Source organism: Hyperolius riggenbachi, chromosome 1, assembly GCF_040937935.1.
Source record: "Hyperolius riggenbachi isolate aHypRig1 chromosome 1, aHypRig1.pri, whole genome shotgun sequence".
NCBI classification, from domain to species: domain Eukaryota; kingdom Metazoa; phylum Chordata; class Amphibia; order Anura; family Hyperoliidae; genus Hyperolius; species Hyperolius riggenbachi.
The window spans coordinates 238,308,539-238,333,037 of record NC_090646.1 but is presented as its reverse complement, the minus strand read 5'-3'; the positions used below and the strand labels follow the sequence as shown (position 1 = coordinate 238,333,037).

The 24,499-nt window shown below is 45.0% G+C and overlaps 1 protein-coding gene across 2 annotated transcripts in view; it reads left to right on the top strand.

The window, feature by feature from the left end:
• The first annotated feature begins 9,434 nt into the window (after nucleotides 1-9,434).
• The window catches only part of DAPP1 (dual adaptor of phosphotyrosine and 3-phosphoinositides 1), a 152,244-nt gene continuing 137,179 nt past the window's right edge, over nucleotides 9,435-24,499 (top strand). The window contains exons 1-2 of one of the 2 annotated variants that reach the window (XM_068231788.1): nucleotides 9,435-9,451; nucleotides 18,770-19,001. In XM_068231788.1, coding sequence (XP_068087889.1) covers nucleotides 18,898-19,001 — 104 coding nt within the window. In that variant the 5' untranslated portion in view covers nucleotides 9,435-9,451; nucleotides 18,770-18,897. Of the gene's footprint in view, nucleotides 9,452-18,769; nucleotides 19,002-24,499 lie in introns of those variants that run through there. The other variant, XM_068231778.1, reaches the window with a different exon arrangement.

Sequence of the window (24,499 nt, the reverse complement as noted above, 5' to 3'; positions counted from 1 at the left end):
CACGAACTGGCAATGTACGCAATAGAGGTGCTGGCTTGCCCGGCAGCCAGCGTTATGTCGGAACGCTGTTTTAGTGCTGCCGGAGGCATCGTCACAGATCGGCGTATCCGCCTCTCCACAGAAAATGCAGACCGTCTGACTCAAATTAAAATGAATCAATCCTGGATTGGAAACGACTATGCAACACTCCCGGACCCCAACCAAGTAACATGAACAATGACCATCTGTGATGGGTTAGCGTTGCCGGTCCCTGTTTATGGAACCTCTCATCTTTATTACATTTATGACTGCATGGCGGAAAAAAGCATGCTATCCGCACGCTTCTTGTCCTCATGCAAGGCCTGGGTTGTTGTGTCTCAAAGCGTGGCCTTCTCCTCCTGCGCCTCCTCCTGTTCCATCACGTGTGCTGCTGCTGCTGCTGGGTTAGCGTTGCCGGTCCCTGTTTATGGAACCTCTCATCTTTATTACATTTATGACTGCATGGCGGTAAAAAGCATGCTATCCGCACGCTTCTTGTCCTCCTGCAAGGCCTGGGTTATTGTGTCTCAAAGCGTGGCCTTCTCCTCCTGTGCCTCCTCCTGTTCCATCACGTCTGCTGCTGCTGGGTTAGCGTTGCCGGTCCCTGTTTATGGAACCTCTCATCTTTATTACATTTATGACTGCATGGCGGTAAAAAGTATGCTATCCGCACGCTTCTTGTCCTCCTGCAAGGCCTGGGTTGTTGTGTCTCAAAGCGTGGCCTTCTCCTCCTGCGCCTCCTCCTGTTCCATCACGTCTGCTGCTGCTGGGTTAGCGTTGCCGGTCCCTGTTTATGGAACCTCTCATCTTTATTACATTTATGACTGCATGGCGGTAAAAAGCATGCTATCCGCACGCTTCTTGTCCTCATGCAAGGCCTGGGTTGTTGTGTCTCAAAGCGTGGCCTTCTCCTCCTGCGCCTCCTCCTGTTCCATCATGTGTGCTGCTGCTGCTGCTGCTGGGTTAGCGTTGCCGGTCCCTGTTTATGGAACCTCTCATCTTTATTACATTTATGACTGCATGGCGGTAAAAAGCATGCTATCCGCACGCTTCTTGTCCTCCTGCAAGGCCTGGGTTATTGTGTCTCAAAGCGTGGCCTTCTCCTCCTGCGCCTCCTCCTGTTCCATCACGTCTGCTGCTGCTGGGTTAGCGTTGCCGGTCCCTGTTTATGGAACCTCTCATCTTTATTACATTTATGACTGCATGGCGGTAAAAAGCATGCTATCCGCACGCTTCTTGTCCTCATGCAAGGCCTGGGTTGTTGTGTCTCAAAGCGTGGCCTTCTCCTCCTGCGCCTCCTCCTGTTACATCACGTGTGCTGCTGCTGGGTTAGCGTTTCCGGTCCCTGTTTATGGAACCTCTTATCTTTATTACATTTATGACTGCATGGCGGTACAAAGCATGCTATCCGCACGCTTCTTGTCCTCATGCAAGGCCTGGGTTGTTGTGTCTCAAAAAGCGTGGCCTTCTCCTCCTGCGCCTCCTCCTGTTCCATCACGTGTGCTGCTGCTGGGTTAGCGTTGCCGGTCCCTGTTTATGGAACCTCTCATCTTTATTACATTTATGACTGCATGGCGGTAAAAAGCATGCTATCCTCACGCTTCTTGTCCTCATGCAAGGCCTGGGTTGTTGTGTCTCAAAGCGTGGCCTTCTCCTCCTGCGCCTCCTCCTGTTACATCACGTGTGCTGCTGCTGGGTTAGCGTTTCCGGTCCCTGTTTATGGAACCTCTTATCTTTATTACATTTATGACTGCATGGCAGTACAAAGCATGCTATCCGCACGCTTCTTGTCCTCATGCAAGGCCTGGGTTGTTGTGTCTCAAAAAGCGTGGCCTTCTCCTCCTGCGCCTCCTCCTGTTCCATCACGTGTGCTGGTGCTGGGTTAGCGTTACCGGTCCCTTTTCCTGGAACCTCTTCTCTGTATTACATTTATGACTGCATGGCGACAAAAAGCATGTTACCTGTGCAAAGAAACATGACATTTTCCACATTTAAAAGACAGTTTTTCCTTTGAAACTTTACAATCAATTTTCTCAAAAACTATAAGCTCTTTTTCAAATATTTTTTTTCCTCTTGTACCCACTCCCAAGGTGCACATACCCTGCAAATTTGGGGTATGTAGCATGTAAGGAAGCTTTACAAAGCACGAAAGTTCGGGTCCCCATTGACTTCCATTATGTTCGGAGTTCGGCGCGAACACCCGAATATCGCGGCGATGTTCGGCGAACGTTCGCGAACCCGAACATCTAGGTGTTCGCCCAACACTAGGTGTAGCACAGACTATCTGCGTTGTTCTGAGGAGCGACACATGTCTAACTGGCCAACCTTTTTAACCACTTATTTGGTTAGAGAGGGCATATCTACGTCCTGCAGGAATTTAGTTCCTGCTCAGGGACGTAGATATTTGTCTATTGCAGTGGATGGCCGCCACGCATTGCTGCCCATTAGAGGGGAGATTAATGAATGGGAATACTGTACCCATTCATTGATCTAAGTCCTCGTGTCAATGATCACGTGCATCAATGAGATGCCTGCATCATTGTATCTTCTGGAGTAACACGTCAACGTATTACATCCTGTTTGTGTACTAATAGAATGCACAGGAAAGAAATGTGTGTGGACATCTTGTGGCTGAATAGTAAAATCATACCTTCCTCCATTTTTTTAAATCATAAATACACATACCTACAGTACACATACCATTTAAATGAACCCCTTTCTTTCCACACTCTCCCATAGTTACCCAAATAAATCATTTGCATAAAAAAAGACCATTAAAAAAATACATACATAGTTACCTTAGGGACTGAACCTTTTTCGTATGTATATCAAGAGGGTATATTACCGTTATTGTTGAAAATTTGGGCTTGTAAATAGTGATGGATGCAAAACTGAAAAAAATGGACCTTTACTTTCAAATAAAATATTAGCGCCATACATTGTACTAGGGAAATATTTTAAATGTTGCAATAACCGGGACAAATTAACAAATACAATGGGCCTTATTCACAAAGCGGTGCTAACAGTTAGCACGCTGGTGAAAAGCCCTTTATCATGCCTAAACTCAGTTTAGGCATGTTAAGTTTAGGTGTGATAAGTTTAGGCATGATAAGTTTAAGCACCAACTGGGTTAGCACCGCAGTGCACAGCTGATCAAAAGTTTTGCGCTAGCAAAGTCTGGTGCACTTCGCATAGAGTTTAATGGCGCTGCTTTGCGTGCGGGACTTTGCGTGCGATCTAAACTTATCTAAACTTAGCATGCCTAAACTTATCACGCCTAAACTTATCACGCCTAAACTGGCTTTTCCCCAGCATGGTGCAATGGTTATCACGCCTAAAGTCTTTTAGGCGTGCTAACTGGGTTAGCACCGCTTTGTGAATCAGGCCCAATGTGTGGGTTTTAATTATGATAGCATGTATTATTTTAAAACTATACTGGCCAGAAACTGAGAAATAATGATTATTTAAATGATATTGTTTCCATTTCACCAGTACTGAGCTCATTCCTCCCATTCCACTGCCCAGTCTCACACAGTTGGCAAACCTTCATATTTAGCAAATCCGCAGGTTTCAAGTTTGTACAGACATTATTGAGCCTGCATTTCATTTCCTGAGATAATGTCAGGGTGGCTCTCACAGATGTGAGGGCCATACTATAAGAAATAACAGACATCAAAGCCAATGGGAACCACTACATAAAAAAGAAACAAGATACTTACCTAAGGAGAGAGAAGGCTCTAGGTCCTAATGAGCCATCCCTCTGCTCTCCCGGTGCCTGCGGTGCTGCGCTGTCCCCGAGAGCAGTATTTGACTAAATTGGTCAAATACTACTCCTTCTGCTGGCGAAGGTGACTTCGGAAAGTCTTCTGGAGGCCCAGTACTCCCGAAGATGGGCCGCTCCATACTGCACACTCCTGAGCGCCCTCTATCGCGCAATCGCGCACGTGCAGTATGGAGCCGCCTGTCTTCGGGAGGACTCGGCTCCCAATGACTTCCGGAGTCACCCACAGCAAGGGATTTGAACAGGGGAGCAAGTGATGCACCGAGGGCATCGGCAGAGGAGAGCAAAGGCTCATTAGGACCCACAGCCTTCCCTTCCTTAGGTAAGTATTGGGATTCCTTTTTTTATTTAGCAGTTCCCATTGGCTTTAAGAATAATTGATTGAATGGCATGCATTGCCTAACAGAGTTCAAAGTGGAACTCCAAACAACTAAAGATTATACACTCAACACAAACCAAAAAGAGAACAAAACTGACTTTGGGTTTCTGTGGAGAGATTAGTTTAACTGACTGCGTGATATGACAGGAAGGAAACAAATGAATCTCCCGCATGCCAGCATTGCCTTGAATAAAAACACTTCTTAGCATGGGAGGAAAATTATAGCTTTTTATCAGGTTTGGGTTTTTTGCCTGTGTTATGCCTAATACACATAATGAGATTTTCTGGAAGATTTACTGCTAGATCGGCTACTTCCAGCATGTCCGAAGTGATGTTGCTGAACTGAAGTGAATGGAAAATCTATCAGAAAATCGATCGGAAATCAGATTGGACATGCTGGAAATAGTCAATCTGGCAATAAGTCTGCCAGAAAATCTCATTGTGTGTATTATGCCTTAGAGATTCACTCCCTTCTTAATATTAATAGTGATACATAAGATGTGAGTGGAAAACTTTCCAGCAGAGACATAGGCAGTAATGAAGGCCCCAAAGAGGTGTTAACACTTAAAGACTTTGTATAAAACAGAGACCATGATGGCATAGTGGTCTGCACTGGTATTTAGCTATTAGGCTCAATTATTATTTTTTTTATTATGCATTTACTACAATTTTTTTTAGTCAATCATTATTTGTAAAAAGAAGTTGCACTTCCTGGAGAATAAAAAAAGGAATATAAATTCTGCAGCAATTTATATCTTCAGAAAACCTCCCCACTGCCACTCACCTCCCGGGTGAAGATGAAACCATGCTTTCTGATAGTCTATGAGTCAGCAGGTGTGGAGAGACCAATCACGCTCCCCCTGCATACCCATGTGATTGATCTGGGAGTGATTCAGACCGAGTAGGAATGAGTAAGCATATGGAGTTCTTTGAGGGAAAGATACACTGGTGCAAGTATTTTGCTTTTTGTTTTGCAAAAAGTATGTTTTTACCAAACATTTCTGTGCACAAATTAATGCTTTATTGAATTCATAACCTTATACTGTATCAATTTGTATAAGTGAGACACAAGGTTCCCAGTGGCGTAGCTACGAACCTCTGGGCCCCGATGCGGAATCTGGATGTGCCCCCCCCCCCCGGCAACAACAGCCCCCCCTCCCACGGCAACACCAGACGCACACACATATCCGAATCCCTATAGCCAGCTATAGGTCCCCCCAGTATAGGTAGCCAGGCATAGGTAAGCCAGTATAGTTGCCCCCGGTATAGGTTAGCCAGGTAGGTGCCTCCAGCATAGGTAGCCAGTATAGTTGCCCCCAGTATAGGTTAGATAGGCAGGCGCCGCCGGTATAAGTTAGTTAGGTAGGTGCCTCCAATATAGGTAGCCAGTATAGTTGCCACCTGTATAGGCTAGCTAGGTGCCCCCAATACAGGTTGATAAGTAAGTGCCCCCAGTATAGGTTAGATAGGTAGGTGCCCCCCAGTATAGGTTAACTAGGTGGGTGCCTCTAATATAGGTAGCCAGAATAGTTGCCCCCAGCATAGGTTAGATAGGTAGGTGCCCCCAGTATAGGTTAGTTAGGTAGGTGCCTCCAATATAGGTAGCCAGTATAGTTGCCACCTGTATAGGCTAGCTAGGTGCCCCCAATACAGGTTAGATAAGTAAGTGCCCCCAGTATAGGTTAGATAGGTAGGTGCCCCCCGGTATAGGTTAGATTAGGTAGCTGCCCCCCAGTATAGGTTAGATGAGGTAGGTGCCCCCCAGTATAGGTTAGATAGGTAGGTGCCCCCCAGCATAGGTTAGATTAGGTAGGTGCCCCCCAGTATAGGTTAGATTAGGTAGGTGCCCCCCAGTATAAGGTTAGATTAGGTAGGTGCCCCCCAGTATAGGTTAGATTAGGTAGGTGCCCCCCAGTATAGGTTAGATTAGGTAGGTGCCCCCCAGTATAGGTTAGATTAGGTAGCTGCCCCCAGTATAGGTTAGATTAGGCAGCTGCCCCCCAGGATAGATTAGGTAGCTGCCCCCCAGAATAGATTAGGTAGCTGCCCCCCAGGATAGATTAGGTAGCTGCCCCCCCCCCCCAGGATAGATTAGGTAGGTAGCTGCCCCCCAGGATAGGGTAGAGTAGGTAGCTGCCCCCCCAGGATAGATTAGGTAGGTAGCTGCCCCCCAGGAAAGATTAGGTAGGTAGCTGCCCCCCAGGATAGATTAGGTAGGTAGCTGCCCCCCCCCCCCAGGATAGATTAGGTAGGTAGCTGCCCCCCAGGATAGGGTAGGTAGCCGCCCCCCCAGGATAGATTAGGTAGGTAGCTGCCCCCCCCCTCCCCCAGGAAAGATTAGGTAGGTAGCTGCCCCCCCAGGATAGATTAGGTAGGTAGCTCCCCCCAGGATAGATTAGGTAGCTGCCCCCCAGGATAGATTAGGTAGGTTGCTGCCCCCCAGGATAGATTAGGTAGGTAGCTGCCCCCCCAGGATAGATTAGGTAGGTAGCTGCCCCCCCAGGATAGATTAGGTAGGTAGCTGCCCCCCCAGAATAGATTAGGTAGGTAGCTGCCCCCCCCAGGAAAGATTAGGTAGGTAGCTGCCCCCCCAGAATAGATTAGGTAGGTAGCTGCCCCCCCAGGATAGATTAGGTAGGTAGCTGCCCCCGCTTTGCCCCCACATAATGGAGGGGGGAGCCGCAGCCGCGGGGAGGGCAGCCCGACCTCTCCCTCCCTTCCTCTCCCCGGAGTCCCCCCCCCCCCTCAGATGCAGAGTGAGCGGCGCACGGAAGCGCTGTAGGCAGAACTCACCTCCGTCCCTGGTTCCACTCGCCGCTGATCTCCTCCCGGCTCCCGCTCTGCATAGATGCTGTTACACACGCTGCTTCCTGTTTAGCCGGAAGCAGCGTGTGTAACACGATCTATGCAGAGCGGGAGGAGACCAGCGGCGAGTGGAACGCAGGGAGGTGAGTTCTGCCTACAGCGCTTCCGTGCGCCGCTCACTCTGCATCTGAGGGGGGGGGGGCCCGGGGAGAGGAAGGGAGGGAGAGGTCGGGCTGCCCTCCCCGTGGCTGCTGCTCCCCCCTCCCAATAGCGCGCACGGCCCTCCACACGAACATGGGCCCCCCGGGCCCCTCCCCCGCCTCTTTAGGAGTCGGGCCTGGTCGCCATGGCGACCGTTGCGACCCCGGTCCCTACGCCACTGAAGGTTCCTATACATGAGGTAGCAATGCTGCATCTTTTAGTTAAAGGAGACCTGAACTCAGAACTTCCTCTCTGCTCTAAAAGATACGCAACAGCATAATAACCTTTAACCGATTCCCTACTAAGGGTTTTTTCCCCTTCTGTACTGGAGCAATTTTCACCTTTCAGCGCACCTTTTATTCATTTGCCAATAACTTTATCACTACTAATCACAACAAAATGATCTATATTTTTTTCACCACCAATTAGGCTTTGTTTAAGGCTGGTTTCACAGTGGGACGTTACAGGCACACGTTAGAGCAGCCTGTAACGCACCCCAACGCAAAGCAATGAAAAATCAATGGGCTGTTCACAGTGCCCACGTTGCGTTACATTGTAACGCAGCACGTCCAGATAACATACTGCATGCAGTACTTTACAGGCGGCGAAGCCGCGTTACACTGTTTGCACATGCTCAGTACGGGTGGGTTTTTTTATTTTGGGGGCGGAGAGGAGGCGGGGAGAGGCCGCTACATAGCCAGGCACATGGCTACTTAAAGGGATACTGTAGGGGGGTCGGGGGAAAATGAGTTGAACTTACCCTAGGCTTCTAATGGTCCCCCGCAGGCATCCTGTGCCCACGTAGCTGCTCACCGATGCTCCGGCCCCGCCTCCGGTTCTCTTCTGTAATTTCTGACTTTAAAGTCAGAAAACCCCTGCGCCTGCGTTGCCGTGTCCTCGCTTCCCCTGATGTCACCAGGAGCGTACTGCGCAGGCACAGACCTTACTGGGCTTGTGCTATACACTCCTGGTGACATCAGCGGGAACAAGGACACGGCAACGCAGGCGCAGGGGTTTTCTGACTTTAAAGTCAGAAATTACAGAAGTGAACCGGAGGCGGGGCCGGAGCATCGGTGAGCGGCTACGCGGGCACAGGATGCCTGCGAGGGACCATTAGAAGCCCCTGGTAAGTTCAACTCATTTTCCCCCGACCCCCCTACAGTATCCCTTTAATATTCACTGCACTTGCAGGGTTTTCTTCTTGGAGCGGCCGCTGATTGGCTGGCGGGACCGCATGATGCGGAGAGCTCCGCTCACGTGGTCTCCGCAGTGCCTCCGACAGAGCAGGCGCACCAAGAGCTGCTTGTAACGCGGCTCTTGGTAGCATCCTGCTCCAACACCACAAGGCGTTGCGTTAGGGGCACGTTATGCAACCTTAACGTCCCCTAAAACGCAACGTCCTGGTGTGAAACCAGCCTAAAGGAAACATCAGGCTAAAAAATGAAAAATCAACTTTACTCACCTGGGGCTTTCTCCAGCCCCTTGCAGCCAACCCGGGCTACCCGCACGCTGTTCAGGCCGACAACGAGGTCGTCCTTACTTCTTTCTTACAGCTGATACAAATCGTGCAATAAATCTGCAGTTTCTACTTCCTGCTTTCATGGTAGCAGTCATATTGTTACCATCCTGAGTTTACTTACCAATTACCTCTCTGCCATGGCAGTCAAAAATTACAATGTGTGCTTAGTCACAGATGAGGGGGAATTAAAGAGACTAAACTATCTGTAAATACATACAGGGTGCATTTCTATATGTTTTCTTTCTGTCCTGTGCAAGAGTTCAGGTCCACTTTAATTCAGAGCAGTAGATATTTTTTCTGCCAAGGTTGCAACACTAGAATTGCAGTTTCTTGCAGTCTTTCCACTATTAAGTAACATTATAAATGGAAACTTTTACTGAGAATCCTTTGTCATTAGCATCAGCATTTCTGCGTTGCCATTGCAATTTCCTTATAATGTAACAATATTTCCTGCTAATAAAACAAACTGACACATGATATTCTGCCTCCCTGGAGGATCTCTCATGTTCCAGGTGGCCAGGACAAGCATCCATCAAACTTGCAAAGAAATATTAGGTGGCTGCATTAATCTTCCATTTCATCACTGCTGGACCCTGACAACACCATTCCCTGCACCTGCCATGCATATGAGGAAGTGATTATCCTAGATAGAACCCAGGGAGGTCTATCATCTGGACCAGGACATATCACTACAATCCTCTGCTGAAAACAAAATGGGCAGAGAGATAATATAGCCATTCCCATAAATGTGAGCATGTGTATATGTTTTCCTATGTGTCATCTGTTGCTGAGATGTGCATTATGGGAGGTGATTTATAGCACCTATGATATATCAGAGCTGTGTCATATGAGGGATTTAGTTACAGCATTTTATAGCAGTGTCAAAATCTCTCTTAAATGCATGTTTATTATGGCTATTAAAAGCTTGTTGTCACTATGAAGAAATGAGGTCAGAAAGGCGGTGAGTGTAGTTCCAAGAACCTGTAGCTCTGCTGTTTTGGGCTAGCGGATATATCACCAGCTTCATTACCTACAAAAGCTGATGAGTTTTCAGAATTTTTACTGAGGACTGATTGACCCGCTACCTTTACCAGCTTTGTATCCCCAATGCAGTAGTGTTGTCCGGATCATGAACGATTCGGATCTTTGATCCGAATCTATTTTATGAGTCGATCATCCGAATCATCAAAATGAGTGATTCGGATCGCAAAAGGGGCGGGGCCAGGAGCGACACGCCCCCTCTCAGCGGGCAGCGGGGTCCTGGAAGCAGAGCAGAGATGGATCGCTCTGTTGAAGGGGAGCCAGCCTTGCAGGGACAGGTAGATGAGAGAGAGGGGACATGGGTGCCACTGCCAGATATGTGTAGAGCACACATACTGGCTGAAACGTGCTGCTCATTACAGGCTGTCTGTTCCGTAGTGCTGCACAGTGAACACATGGGAAGCTTTTGGCTCAGCACAGCTCAGTAACTTTGCAGACAGTGTGATTGAAAGGCAATATAATCCTCCTGCACTCGGCACTAAACAGCTGCACTTCACTTCTGGGAATGCTTTCTTTCACTGTGTGACCTTTTCTTTCAAAGTGTACAGATGAACATATAGGTGAAATATATGTAAAGCATATGACTTCAGCATGTGGGTATTACGTGCAAACATTTCTGCTCTCTGCTCGTCCCTCCTCCCATCTCTGTCCACTCCCTGCCCTCTGTCCATCTTCTCCCCTTCTCTGTATGTCCACTCCCCTCCCCTTCTCCTGTCCACAGACCTGTCCTGCTGTTCATTTCACCCCCGAATGCTTCCGGTAGTAAAATGATCCGAGATTCAGATCAAAGATCCGGATCTCTTCAATGATCCGATTCGAATCATCCGGATCATTGAAAAGATCCGAACTTCCCATCTCTACAATGCAGCACGAAGCCCCTCCCACACAATATACACAGCAGGTTGTAGACTATTAGCTGCCTGAAGCAAACCCATGAGTGTGCACCCTCCACCCAGGAAAACACTGTCCTTATGCTATATATATATATATATATATATATATATATATATATATATATATATATATATGTGTATATATATATATATATATATATATATATATATATATATATATATATATATATATAAAATTAGGACAATAGATTCCTGTGGTAGGGATTAGTTTGTGGATAGATAAGAGAAATGAAGTTAGACAGAGGAGCCCCAAGGTTTAGGTAGCCAGACAGACCCACCCAGTACAGGCAGCCAGAGGAGTAATCTGCATTAGGTAGCACAGATGCAGTCAGATACGAAGCAGTGAAAAAAGGTGCACACCGTCAACGTGAATAAAAATGGCGCTGCATTCACTTTCATTATCAAACGATATTTATCGTTTTAAACATTAAAAAATGGTGCAAACCTTGTGAACGTTATTTATCGTTTTAAATTCTGCTTTGCTGCCATTTGAAAATATGTCTGCCCGCTGAATATAACGTTTAATAGCAAAGCCCCCTTAAAAGCTAGAAACATCAAATTTGCAGGTTATGTTAAGAAGAACAGTGGGAACAAGAGGAAAAAGACCTTATACTTTTTGAGAAAATCGATTTTAAAGTTTCAAAGGAAAAAAGTTACATTTAAATGCGGTAAATGACAGTTAATGAAGCAATTTAGCAGTTATTAGCAAAGCCCCCTTACAAGGTTGAAACACCAAATTTGCAGGATATGTTATAAAGATAGTGGGAAAAAATATTTTTTTCCTATTTTTAATTTTTTTTTTTCATGTTCAGAATGTGGGAAATGTAAAAAAAAAAGATGTGGTGCCCCCCGACAGAGCCTCTTTAACCCCTTGTCCCCTATGCAGGCTGGAATAGCCAGAATCCAGCCGACTGGGGCTTCGCACCCTGAGCTATACCATCCCACATAGTCCACACTATGGGGGGGCTCCGGGGGAAAGGGGTAGACCAAGCCTTCCCCTCCTCCTGGGAGCCCTTGCCCAACCCATGGACAAGGGGCTCTTTCCTACTTCCGGTGCCCCAGGAGGAGGTTACATAGTTACATAGTTATTTTGGTTGAAAAAAGACATACGTCCATCGAGTTCAACCAGTACAAAGTACAACTCCAGCCTGCTCCCTCACATATTCCTGTTGATCCAGAGGAAGGCGAAAAAACCCTTACAAGGCATGGTCCAATTAGCCCCAAAAGGGAAAAATTCCTTCCTGACTCCAGATGGCAATCAGATAAAATCCCTGGATCAACAGCATTAGGCATTACCTAGTAATTGTAGCCATGGATGTCTTTCAACGCAAGGAAAGCATCTAAGCCCCCTTTAAATGCAGGTATAGAGTTTGCCATAACAACTTCCTGTGGCAATGCATTCCACATCTTAATCACTCTTACTGTAAAAACCCTTTCCTAAATAAATGGCTAAAACGTTTTTCCTCCATGCGCAGATCATGTCCTCTAGTCCTTTGAGAAGGCCTAGGGACAAAAAGCTCATCCGCCAAGCTATTATATTGCCCTCTGATGTATTTATACATGTTAATTAGATCTCCTCTAAGGCGTCTTTTCTCTAGACTAAATAAACCCAGTTTATCTAACCTTTCTTGGTAAGTGAGACCTTCCATCCCAAGTATCAATTTTGTTGCTCGTCTCTGCACCTGCTCTAAAACTGCAATATCTTTTTTGTAATGTGGTGCCCAGAACTGAATTCCGTATTCCAGATGTGGCCTTACTAGAGAGTTAAACAGGGGCAATATTATGCTAGCATCTCGAGTTTTTATTTCCCTTTTAATGCATCCCAAAATTTTGTTAGCTTTAGCTGCAGCGGCTTGGCATTGAGTACGATTATTTCACTTGTTGTCAATGAGTACTCCTAAGTCCTTCTCCAAGTTTGATGTCCCCAACTGTATCCCATTTATTTTGTATGGTGCTAGACCATTGGTACGACCAAAATGCATGACTTTACATTTGTCAACATTGAATTTCATCTGCCATGTATGTGCCCGTATAGCTATCCTATCCAGATCCTGTTGCAATATGACACTATCTTCTTGAGAGTTGATGATTCTGCCCAATTTTGTATCATCTGCAAAAATAGCAACATTGCTCACTACTGCATCTACTAGGTCATTAATAAATAAATTGAAGAGCCCTGGACCCAGTACAGACCCCTGTGGGACCCCACTGCTAACAGTCTCCCATTTTGAATACGATCCATTGACCACAACTCTTTGTTTTCTGTCCATTAGCCGGTTCCCTATCCATGCACACAGACTCTTCCCCAGTCCTTGCATCCTCAACTTTTTCACCATACTTTTGTGGGGAACAGTGTCGAAGGCCTTTGCAAAGTCCAAGTATATCACATCTACAGCATTCCCAATATCCATATTAGCGTTCACTACCTCATAAAAGCTGAGCATGTTAGTCAAACAGGACCTGTCTTTAGTAAACCCATGTTGATGCTGAGAAATAAGATTATTTTCTACTATGAAGTCATGTATAGTATCTCATATAGCATAAACCCCCCCAGGGCGACGACTCCCTGGGGGGGTTCGACTCCCTGGGGGGTTCATGCTGGCATCTGGGAGTTCCCTTTAAGAAAGGGACCCCCAGATGCCCACCCCCCTTCCCAGGAGAAATTAGTATAGGGGTACAAAGTACCCCTCACTCATTTCCACAAAGGGTTAAATGAAATAAAAGCACAACGATGAAAAAGTCCTTTATTAGTCTTAATTAACCAGTAATACCTACCTGTAAAAAGTTCCCATGCCAATATCCTCGGGAAAAGGTCCCACAACAATATCCTCTATCTTGTGATCTTCTGTTACATTGATTGAAGATCACCGCGCACCGCCGCCTCCACACACGTCGCCCCCGCTGAACTGCTCTCAGCTATAGTATAGCTGAGAGCAAAAAGCATCTTTAAATTTCCGTCCAAGGCTCCCCATTGGTTCCTTAACAGACCAATAGGGATCAGGAGGGTGCACTGGGTGCCAGCATGGGTGTGAGGTGTGGAAGGTAGGGAGGGCAGCGGTAGCCGGCGGTATAGCATCCACATAGGCGGACGCGCTCTAGCTAAGAGCTGCGGCGGGGAATGGCATGTGTGGCGGCGGTGTGCTGTGATTTTCAATCAACTTCAGAAGATCGCAAGATAGAGGATATTGACGTGGGACCTTTTCCCAGGGATACTGGCGTGGGAATTTTTTTTTTAAAGGTACAGGTAAGTATTTATGGTTAATTAAGAATATTAAAGGACTTTTTTTATGTTCAGAGTATAGGATCCTCCTATAGTATAGCTGAGAGCAGTTCGGAGGGGGCGGGGTGTGTGGCGGCGCTGCATGGTGATCTTCAATCAATGTAACAAAAGATCGCAAGATAGAGGATATTGTCGTGGGACCTTTTCCTGAGGATATTGGCATGGGAATTTTTTTTTAAAGGTACTGGTAAGTATTTCTGGTTAATTAAGACTAATAGAGGACATTTTTCGTAGTTGTGTTTTTATTTCATTTAACCCTTTGTGGAAATGGGTAAAGGGTACTTTCTACCTACTATACTCATTTCTCCTGGGAGGAGGGTAGACATTTGGGGATCCCCTTCTTAAAGGAGATTCCCAGATGTCACCATGAATCCCTCCCCAGGGGAGTCACCGCCCCCATCTCCTCCTGGGGCACCAGAAGTGGGGAAGAGCCACTTGTCCATGGATTGGACAAGGGCTTCGGGGGGGAGGGGAAGGCTTCGCCGCACCCATACCATGGACCATGCGGGCTGGTATAGCTCAGGGTGCGAAGACCCACTCGGCCGGGGCTCCGTATTCTGGCTATACCAGCCTGCATGGGGGACAAGGGGTTAAAGAGGCTCTGTAGGGGGGACCCCACATCATTTTTTTTTCATTTCCCACATTCTGAACATAAAAAAAAGAAATGTAAAAAAAATAGATATTTTTTCCCACTATCTTTTTGACATATCCTGCAAATTTGGTGTTTTTACCTTGTAAGGGGGCTTCGCTATTAACTGCTAAAATCGGTGGGTTTTGCTTCAATAACTGTCATTTACCTCATTCAAATGTAACTTTTTTCCTTTGAAACTTTAAAATCGATTTTCTCAAAAAGTATAACGTCCTTTTGAAAAATTTGGTGTTTCTAGCTTTTAAAGGGATGCATGCGATCTGTCTTCCGTTTTGGCGCCCTGGCGTTCAATGATTGGAGCAGCATCAGTCATCATGCAAGCCGCTGGGGGAGGTGGGTCACAGGACTGATGTCCTGTAGCCATGAATACCAGGATGCTGAAGAGGAAGACTGATCACAATCGTCCCTCCTGTCCCCATATAGAGTATATGTAGAGAGGTGAGACACTGAGAGCTCTGCTCTCTGCATAGTCCCACCCCTCTTTTTTTCCTTTAATCACTTCATCCCAGGTGGAAACCCACCTTGTCCATGTCCTTACACACACACACACACACACGCTCAAACACACGCAGATACTGCACAAACAGGCACACACACTGTTGAGATATGGGATGATTTATATGCCCTCATACAGCTTATCCACTGATCTAGAGTCATGTGACAATGTTGTCTCATAACTAGGAAGTGTTAAATAAAGCTTACTCAGAGAATAGTAATAATCCTAACATTTGTATAGCGCTTTTTTCCTGTTGGACTCAAAGCACACAAGAGCTGCAGCCACTAATGCTGGGCATACACGGCTCTTTTTTTATTATCAATCGAGACGCTGATGGCTTGATTGATAATATCCGACAGGTCCGATTGCCCGCCGGATCGATTACCCACTCGATACCTGCGGGCGGACAATAGCGGGGAATCGAGCAGAAGATAAGGAAGCGCCCACGGGGACGAGCGGGAATCGATCCGGACGGCCGCGGGGATGTGGCGGGAGTCGATCCGGCGGCTAATTGAGCCGCTGGATCGCATTGTGTATTCCCAGCATAAGGGCGCAGAGCCTTTAAGCAGTACACAATCCAGCCACACGTGTGTTCCTGAGAGAAACCAAAGCATGGTGTCTGTGTGCAGCTTATCTTCCATTAGAGAGCTGTAACTCACAAGATAAAGTTGGAAATCAGCATCAAGTCGGTTATCCCACCTCTCAAAATGGCAACACACACTCACACACAAACACACACAGATGCTGCACAAACAGGCGCACAGAGGTAACCAGATGTGCCCCCAGTATTAGGTAGGCAAAGCAGGCAATTTGGTAGGCCTCTAGTATAGGTAGTAATAGGTAGTAGACAGGGAGAATTATCTTATGAAGCAAGGTGAAACATTTGCAGGCACAGAAATTACAGGGGCAGCATTTTTTGTACTGTGTATACACTAACAGCATGCAGTCAGAGTAGGCTGGCTGAGGGTGAACAGGTTGTTTGTCCCAGACTTGCAGCCAACCAGTGTGCTATTGTGTTTAGCTGCAGCATGTCATGTGAGAACATTAAATGAAGTAGAGTAAATTGTTGCGTGCTGTGCAATTATTTCAAATTGGGTGGGCACATCCTTACAAGTTTGCCTCAGGCAGCAAAAAATCTAGAACCGGCCCTGGTAGTAGATATGCAACCCCCCATCACAGGAAGCCTAGTGGCCGGACCACTCATAGCCTTCCAATCTATTTCAACCCACAGACTGTCCAACCTTGTGAATGCAATCGATGCAATGAAAGCACTGGAATTGGGCAGCAGACAGGCTAGAAATGAACGTGCAAGCGACAGAAACACTTTACTACACTTTATTTCATGTTACCGGGCTGCCACCACTTTCATTTCCCAGCTGATAGAAACCTTCTGACTATTCTAAACCTGTGAATAAAAATTGTTAAAACACTCTGCTCTGACTAAAACAATACAATACTTCAGGGTAGCAAATCTTCAGAAAGGCTAGGATTCTTTCTGCGTGGCTGAAAGCAGGTTTGCAGCTGAGAAAATGACTTTAAAGTCTTTTATTATAAATGCAATGTAAATAATTAATATATATACAGTACATTATTAAAAGTAACAATTATAGATAAAGAATAGAACAGATAAAATAAAAGGAAAAACAAAAGAAAATTAATAGTTAGTTCTGGAAGAATAATGTCCTTTGTGGAAAAGCCAAGCAAAATTTGTTTCAAAAGTTCAGTCAAAATGGCAGCCAGCCTAGGTTCTCTAGCTTGCTGCTTGCAATCCTTATGATGGTAAAAAAAAAAATGGAGAACTTCTTGCTGAAATTGCTGTGGTTCTTTTATCCAAACTTACTCTGAGGGTGGAGCTCCGAGCCAGCCCCTGGGGTTTGGGTGGTATATTATTTTTGGCGGGAAGCTTAAGCCCAAAAGATATGACATTTCATTTTCATATCTCTGCCCACATTCATTGCACACAAATCATAACAGCAAATCCAAAATCCCCCCAAAATATACAGTAGATCACATTGACACTAGACATGAATATTTTCAGACATTCTGCCACTGATAAGTTTAATAACTCGGTTGTGGCTTACCCCGGCTCCTTAAATTACATATGAGAATACTCAGCAGGTCCTGACTAATAAAATGATATAATTTTCATACCTATCATAAGTACAGTATCTCTTAAAAAGGAAAAAATACAATATATTTATTCTCAATCTGCTATAATGGTGCCAGAAAGTCTGCTGTCCTGCTGTGTAGAAGCTTGCTACTGCCCTGTATCACCAAATGGTTTCTTTTCAGGTCTGCAATTCACACTTAATTGTCAGGTGGTCTATTAAAGGGCGCCAGTTAACCCCCCTGGCGGTCTAAAAAATTCCGCCAGGAGGCAGCGCAGCAGTTTTTATTTTTTTAAATCATGTAGCGAGCCCAGGGCTCGCTACATGATAGCACCTGCTCAGCGGCATCATCCCGCCCGCTTTGATCGCCTTCGGCAATCTCCGATCAGGAAATCCCGTTCAAAGAACGAGATTTCCTGGAGGGCTTCCCCCGTCGCCATGGCGACGTCATTGGGAGTCCCGATCCACCCCTAAGCGCTGCCTGGCACTAATTGGCCAGGCAGCGCACGTGGTCTGGGGGGGGGGGCGGCGACGGATAGCGGCGATCGAGCGCGGGGCTTACTGCCAAGGAGGTTAATTAAAGACAATCATTGTAATCCCCAGAAGAACAGTTGTATCCAGCTGAATAGACAGACCTCAGAGAATTGCCTGTGCGGTCCCTATATGGGCAATTTAAATTGGAAACGTGAAACACAATCAGAAAACCGATTTATTGAGCTTCTTCATGAATCACTCATGAACCCCCCCCCCATATATCATATAGGTACCCATATGTGCCCCCCAGTATTAGGTATCAGTGACTTAACACTGTGACCCCTCCCCCAAAACACACACACACCTACATGCACACACAACCACACCTACACACACACTCAGGGGTGTAAGTACAAATCATGGGGCCTTTCTGCACATATTTGTTGGGGCATCTTTAATGTTCATAAACCTTTGCAACCCACTGGTGACCCTCACAGCCTGTGGGAGGACATCTTATAAGGTTCATAAAACAAGTGTGGCCATCAGGATGTTCACACCCATAACAGGTGAAGCCACGAAAACACCTGATCTGGAGTATCAGCGAAAGGGAAGGTCAGTAGTTGTGCCCACCTGCAGTTGCAGGGACTTCTCCCTAGTTACGCCCCTAACTATGCATAAATATACAGTATGTGTGCAATAAAATTATAGAAATCCCTTCTGTTTCCGGAATTTCCAAGGTTTCCCCGGCATCAGGCGTTCCCATTATACAGTAGGTAGCAGATTTCTTCTTAACCAAGAATGACAAAACCAGAACAATGCAATGCTTCAGTATCATCTGAGCAAACTAATTTTAGTTTGAAGGGTTAGTTTTTTGTTGTTGTGTCTTGTATTTTGATGAAATCAAATAAAAATGTATCTGCCAAGTCCAAAATACAGACAGCTTCATAGACTAGACATATATTGATCCAAAATGGGAATCACAACTATGTTTTCGGTAGGCAAAGTTCCCTCAGCACTTACTGCATTGCTCTGATGTAATGTTTTGAATGTGTGAGTAATGGGATGGGCCACAGTTATACAGTGACTTCCTTGTTTGTGTTACAGGTCTGCCTCTGAGAGTTTCACTGTGCCTGCATGACTCGCAGGTGGTGTAATTAACGACAAAGGGATTTCTAGCACATACTGCATGAGCATCAGGATATGTGGCAGGATCTGATGGAAGATATCAAAACATGACCTACCGGGCACACAGGGTGAGCTGGAGAGTTGGGGAGTGTGAAGAACAGGATGAAAGCTATGAAGAGCCAACAGAAGAAACTGACCTGGAGTCTCTAGGGTAATGTATAGAGATCACTTTTCTTCGTAACTTAGAGATCACCATGCATTTTTTTCATGCATAATTCTGGTCAGCTCAGCATTACATTACTAATAACCATAAAATCAGACACACAAGCTTACTCTGATCATCCAAAACATTACAACCACCAACCTAATAGTGTGTCCTTCCAAAACATCTCTGACCCATTGAGTTCACAAGATCACTGAAGATGTGGCTGGTTAGTGTAATGGTTAAGGATTCTGCCTCTGACACAAATTACCTAGGTTTGAATCCTGTTCAGTAAGCCAGCACCTATTCAGTAAGGAGTCCTTTGGCAAGACTCCCTAGCACTGCTACTGTCTGCTGAGCACACCCCAGTGGCTGCAGCTCAAGCGCTTTGAGTCCACCAGGAGAAAAACGCAATATAGATGTTATTTGTCTTGTCACCTCTGGCACCAAGACAATAGCAACAGATCATGGCCAGCATCAAGTTTTTTTTTACGAATTTATGTTTCAATAGCTCTTCTGTGGGATCAAAACAGACAGGTGGGCCTTGCATCAGTTAGTCTTGAGTGTCCAAGTGTGGGTTCACTGATTGTCCTTCCCTGGGACACCTTATATGTTATATAGTGGGTACACCAGACAAGATATACCGCTTGGGGATGTCCTAACACAGTCCTCTCACCATCACAATTTGGCCACGTCAAAGTCCCTCAGATCCTTATGCTGGCTCCCTTTTCTTCCTTCCTGGTCATTTGCTGCAGAATATATCTCACACCTTGACTTGATCTGTTGTAGTAGGATAATCAATATCATTCTCTTTACTCGTTCATGGTTTTAATGTTGTGGCTGATTGGTTTGTTAGTGTTTTGGTTTTTTTTAATATGTTGTTAGATCGGTTTTGCGAGGATACACTGTAATTATAGGCAGCTTATTGTTGGGCACATGCATTTGAGCTGAACTACAGTTACACTCTGCAAGATCAAAGAATGATTTCTAGAATTCTGCACACCCGGCACAGATATCATAGGCATGTAGGGTGATGTGTCTAATGTACTTTAGGGAGAAGAAAACTGCAGCAACAAGTAAAATGCTGGCCATTCATATTTATTTGCAGTGGCGTAACAATAGAGGAGTCGGACCCAGAGCTTGCAACTGCACTGGGGCCCTTGACCCTCAACCATCCCTCAACCATAGTATAGCTCTTCAATGGTGCTATAATGATCTTCTATATATACTTTGAATAGTGGTAATCAATATTTTACTGTTCCCCTCCTCTGCCTACACCTGTCATACTGTGGATGTGCTTGGCTGGTTTTGTTGCACCATATGAATGGTTATGTATAGAATGCTTAGGGCACCCAATGTAAAACTTGCACTGGGCCCAAAGCTCCTTAGTTTTGCCACTGTTTGGTTGCAATCTTTTGTTGACGGTCATGTCTATGCAAACTTGATCTGACTAATTCAAAACAATTAATTTGTTGCTATAATTAATTTTTATTGAGACCTGTAAGTGGATTTCCGTTAACCAGTTTGCTGCTGAGTATAACCCCCCTCCTTTGGAATATTTTAGAAGAAAACAAAGTATTTCACTTCCTCATCTCTGACTCAACACAAAATACTTTGGGATGCACACTGTTTGGAAACTGGTGTAAAAACATTCTCTTATCTGGTTGAATTCTTTAATATATATAGCATGATCTCCAGCCACTCACCAGCTTGTACACTAAGGCATACATATGTAATCGCCGCCGGGAGACTTGGGTGCAGGATACAGCCGGTATATGGCTTATCTTACTGCTGCACAAATCCCAGCGATGTTAATTACTATTCCCCCTCTAGGACCACATGGATAGTGGGGAATGATATAATTCGGCTTCCAGCTATTGCTGGAGGCCGAATGATAGTGTTTTAAAATGTAACTTCTGCTCCGTCTTCCGACGGCGCCAAAGCTACTCAGTGTGCGCACAAATCTCCTGCGCTGTGATTACAACGCTCGACACTAAGAGCTAGAGAATAACAAGCACGAGACATGGCTCTCTCTTCAACACCTGAAAGATGGTCCCATGGTTACTCCACCTTAACTAGAGGTAGCATCCATTTCTCACTACAAGAGATCTCTCTTCTCCTTCAATACTACTGTAACTTTAACTGGTAGCACAAAATTGACTCAAGTGAGTGTAATCTATGTTTCTTGGGTTGCTAAGAGGCACAACTCAGCACATCTGGTGGCGATGCTCAAAATCCCCAAAATTCTGGGAGGCTAGCTGGGTCAAGATCTCAACTATTATTAATGTCAACCACGTCATTGATCCCTGTACCCTATTGTAATAAATTATCTGGTGTATCCCTGTACCATATTAATGGTAATAAATTAGCTGGTGGCACTTTCTCTTTCCATAGGTTCAAACAGCTAAAAATTGGTTTTACAGAAATTAACAGATACAACTGTAAATTATTGAAAATATTTGGGCTATCATTTATGATTAACACAACGTGACTCAATAATACTTGGAAACCCTAGATTAGGCCTCCTTCCCACTTATGCATTGCTGATCACTTTTTCAGCAGTGCACATTGTGTGATATATGAAAGATATCAGAAGAATGTCCTGTCTGATGTTTCCAATTGCAATTTTGTGCAAATATAGTGCAAAACCATTAATTATAAATGAATGACATCCGCATCGCATGGGAGAGCAACGCAAATGCCATGTGTTGCTATGGCCACCAGCACACAAGTGAAAAAGGGCCCTTACTCACAGACATATATGGGCTTATACCCTCACTTTATTCTTAAATACACATTTATTTACTTATTGCAAAAGTCCATGCCTCTCCACTGCAATAGCTCTTTTTTTTTTTTTTTTTGCTTTATTTTCTGTATATAACAGTTTTACTTTTACTGATACTCTTTTTCGATATACATTTCAGCTTTAATCTTATTTGGTTCTTAAAAGCCTGCATGGATCTTGCACTACTTTTGTTGCGTATCTGAATTCTTACCTATAAAAAGGTTGGAATTATAGATAAGATGTGGTCATTGTTTATTAAATAACGTACCTAGAAAATTTTCATTGCATGGAATCAAATAAATCCATTTCAATTCTTCAAAAAATCCTGATTTCTTTTTTCCGATAGCTTAAGAAGATTGCATTAAATTCTATATGTGTATGGTCAGCAAAAGACTCCTTTAGGTCTAAGTTGTATAAGTAATGTTGCATGGGTGATTTCCAGGTCAGCTATACTATTGCCAGTAGGGAATTGCCCAAAAGTACTTCCTTTAACCCTATCAGCATCTCCACCAACAGAGTAAAGCTTTGCTTCATTGCTAGCTTCTGCATTCCAGAAGGCTAGCACTGTTGCTAGAGTAGCATATTACTTTGTTGCCAGGAGCAGTATGCGGGAAAAAGCATTTCCACACAAGAGATTTCTCACTGGCAGTTAAAACTCTGGGGGGAGGAGGGGAATACCTGTGTGGTGCAAACCTACCGTTGCATGAGGAGGAAGACAGAAAAGGGGACCAAGGATTTATTATTTGAAGGCAGTCTTTAGGATACTAAAGGAAGCTGTGGGCAATTCACTTTGTTAGACTGCTAAAAAACTAGAATTAAAGGGGTATATTCACTAATGGATGGTAAAATGTACATGGGCTGACTGAATTATGTAGCGTGAGGTAGCATAACGTGCGTTATTCGAGTAATGTGAATGGGCGTTATGATGTTTGCGTAATGCTCGAATGTAAATTTTACCCTCCGGTAGTGACTGTACCTCAAAGAAACTTGTGTTGCTTTACAAGGTCAATCATAATGAATGTACCAAAAATGATTGTGTGAACAAAAAGTGTTACTGGCCTTAGCATAGCTTTCATTTCATCTGACGTTTTGCTGAGCAGATGTGTATATCTGTGACTTCTGCTACTGCAACTACTTACAATAGTCAGATTACGAACAGGGCCCCAGACAGAGCAAAGAATTTGCTCCTCCCTCTCCACCCCTAGCCCTCCAGTTTACCGGTTGATAGAGTGGTTAGGCAAGTTGGAAGATATTCGTGCAATGACCAGTGGGAAGTAAAAGTTCAATATGCTGCCACATGATACCGTTATCGTGCAGCTGTGTGGTCCCAAGATATCAGAACAGCTGGGTTTTCCAGATATCAGAATTGAATAGCCACTATAACCCCCACTAACATAAACAAAATAGGAATGTGCCTCCGGATAAAAGAATTTAGTAGCTATATACCTCCATGTAAAAATAATTAAACAGTCACGTCTTCTGATAAAGATTGAGTAGTTGCTTGCCTGCTGATTAACATGATTAGGTAGCCAGATATGTCCAAACAAAAGTATTAAATAGCCTTTAGATGGCGGAATGAAGTAGCTATGTTCCTCAAGACAAAATAGCCAGGTGCCCCTAACCATGTTCCCCCAGATAAAAGAATTAAGTAATGTACCCCTAGATATCACAATTAGGTAGCCAGATGTGCCCCCAGTCGCCCTGTGAGTCCCCTGGAAAGCGGTATTAGGAACAATGAATGATCCCCAGATAGTAGTATTAGGTAGCCAGGTTGGTCCCTAAAGTTTCAGTATTAGGTAGTCATGTGAATGCCAGAGGTGCCCTCCAAGTATTAGGTAGCCAGATGTGCCTCCCAGTATTAGGTAGCCAGAGATGCCTCCAAGTTGTAGGTAACCAAATGTGCCCACAATATAGGTAACATAGGTGACCTCTCAGGCATTAGGTAGCCAGAAGTGTGTCCCCCCCCTCCCCCCAGGTATTAGGTAGCCAGAGCATCCCTCCCTTCCCAAGTATGGGGTAACCAGATGTGCAAACCAATGTGTTAACCCCAGGTATTAGGTAGCAGACTTCACTCCACTTGCAATTCTGCAGTTCTGAAAGACCGCCGCAGGCCCCCTATCGGCAGACAGCAATTACCTCGGCTGCCTAATGGGTAATTACCCCTTATACAGTAATTACAGGGCCTATAGACATGTAGGCAGAATATGAGCCCCCTCAAGGCTTGCTGCTGTTGCTGAAAGCATTTCTGTTGACATGAATGAAAAGTGTAAGAACAGTAGAGAGATATCATGTGCTGCCCACATTGTCCAGATGGCACAATAGCAGTGGAAACCAGTACAAGAAAGTATAACTTCTGAATAGGAAAACAGCTGCTTAGGCTGAAATCAATTCACCTTTTGTGAAATGCAATTGATTTCATTAGATCCTGTAATTGTTTTCAGAAAATTACTGTACATGAGACCTGAATTATGGTCTCTGACCCTCACTACTGCTTACTTCCTCTTTATGAATCAAGTGGAACGTATTACAGCCTTATCTTTTATGCTTGTGTCTGAGTATACATAAACCACCTGAAAAGAATGCTAAACTGGATTTCTCTTTCTCTGACCTGCCTGGCTGGCAACACCCACACATATGGACTGACAGCAGCTGGAGAAGAGGTGTATTACAACTTTCTTAAAGTTGATAAATATGCATGGTAGAGGTGAGCATATGCAATTCA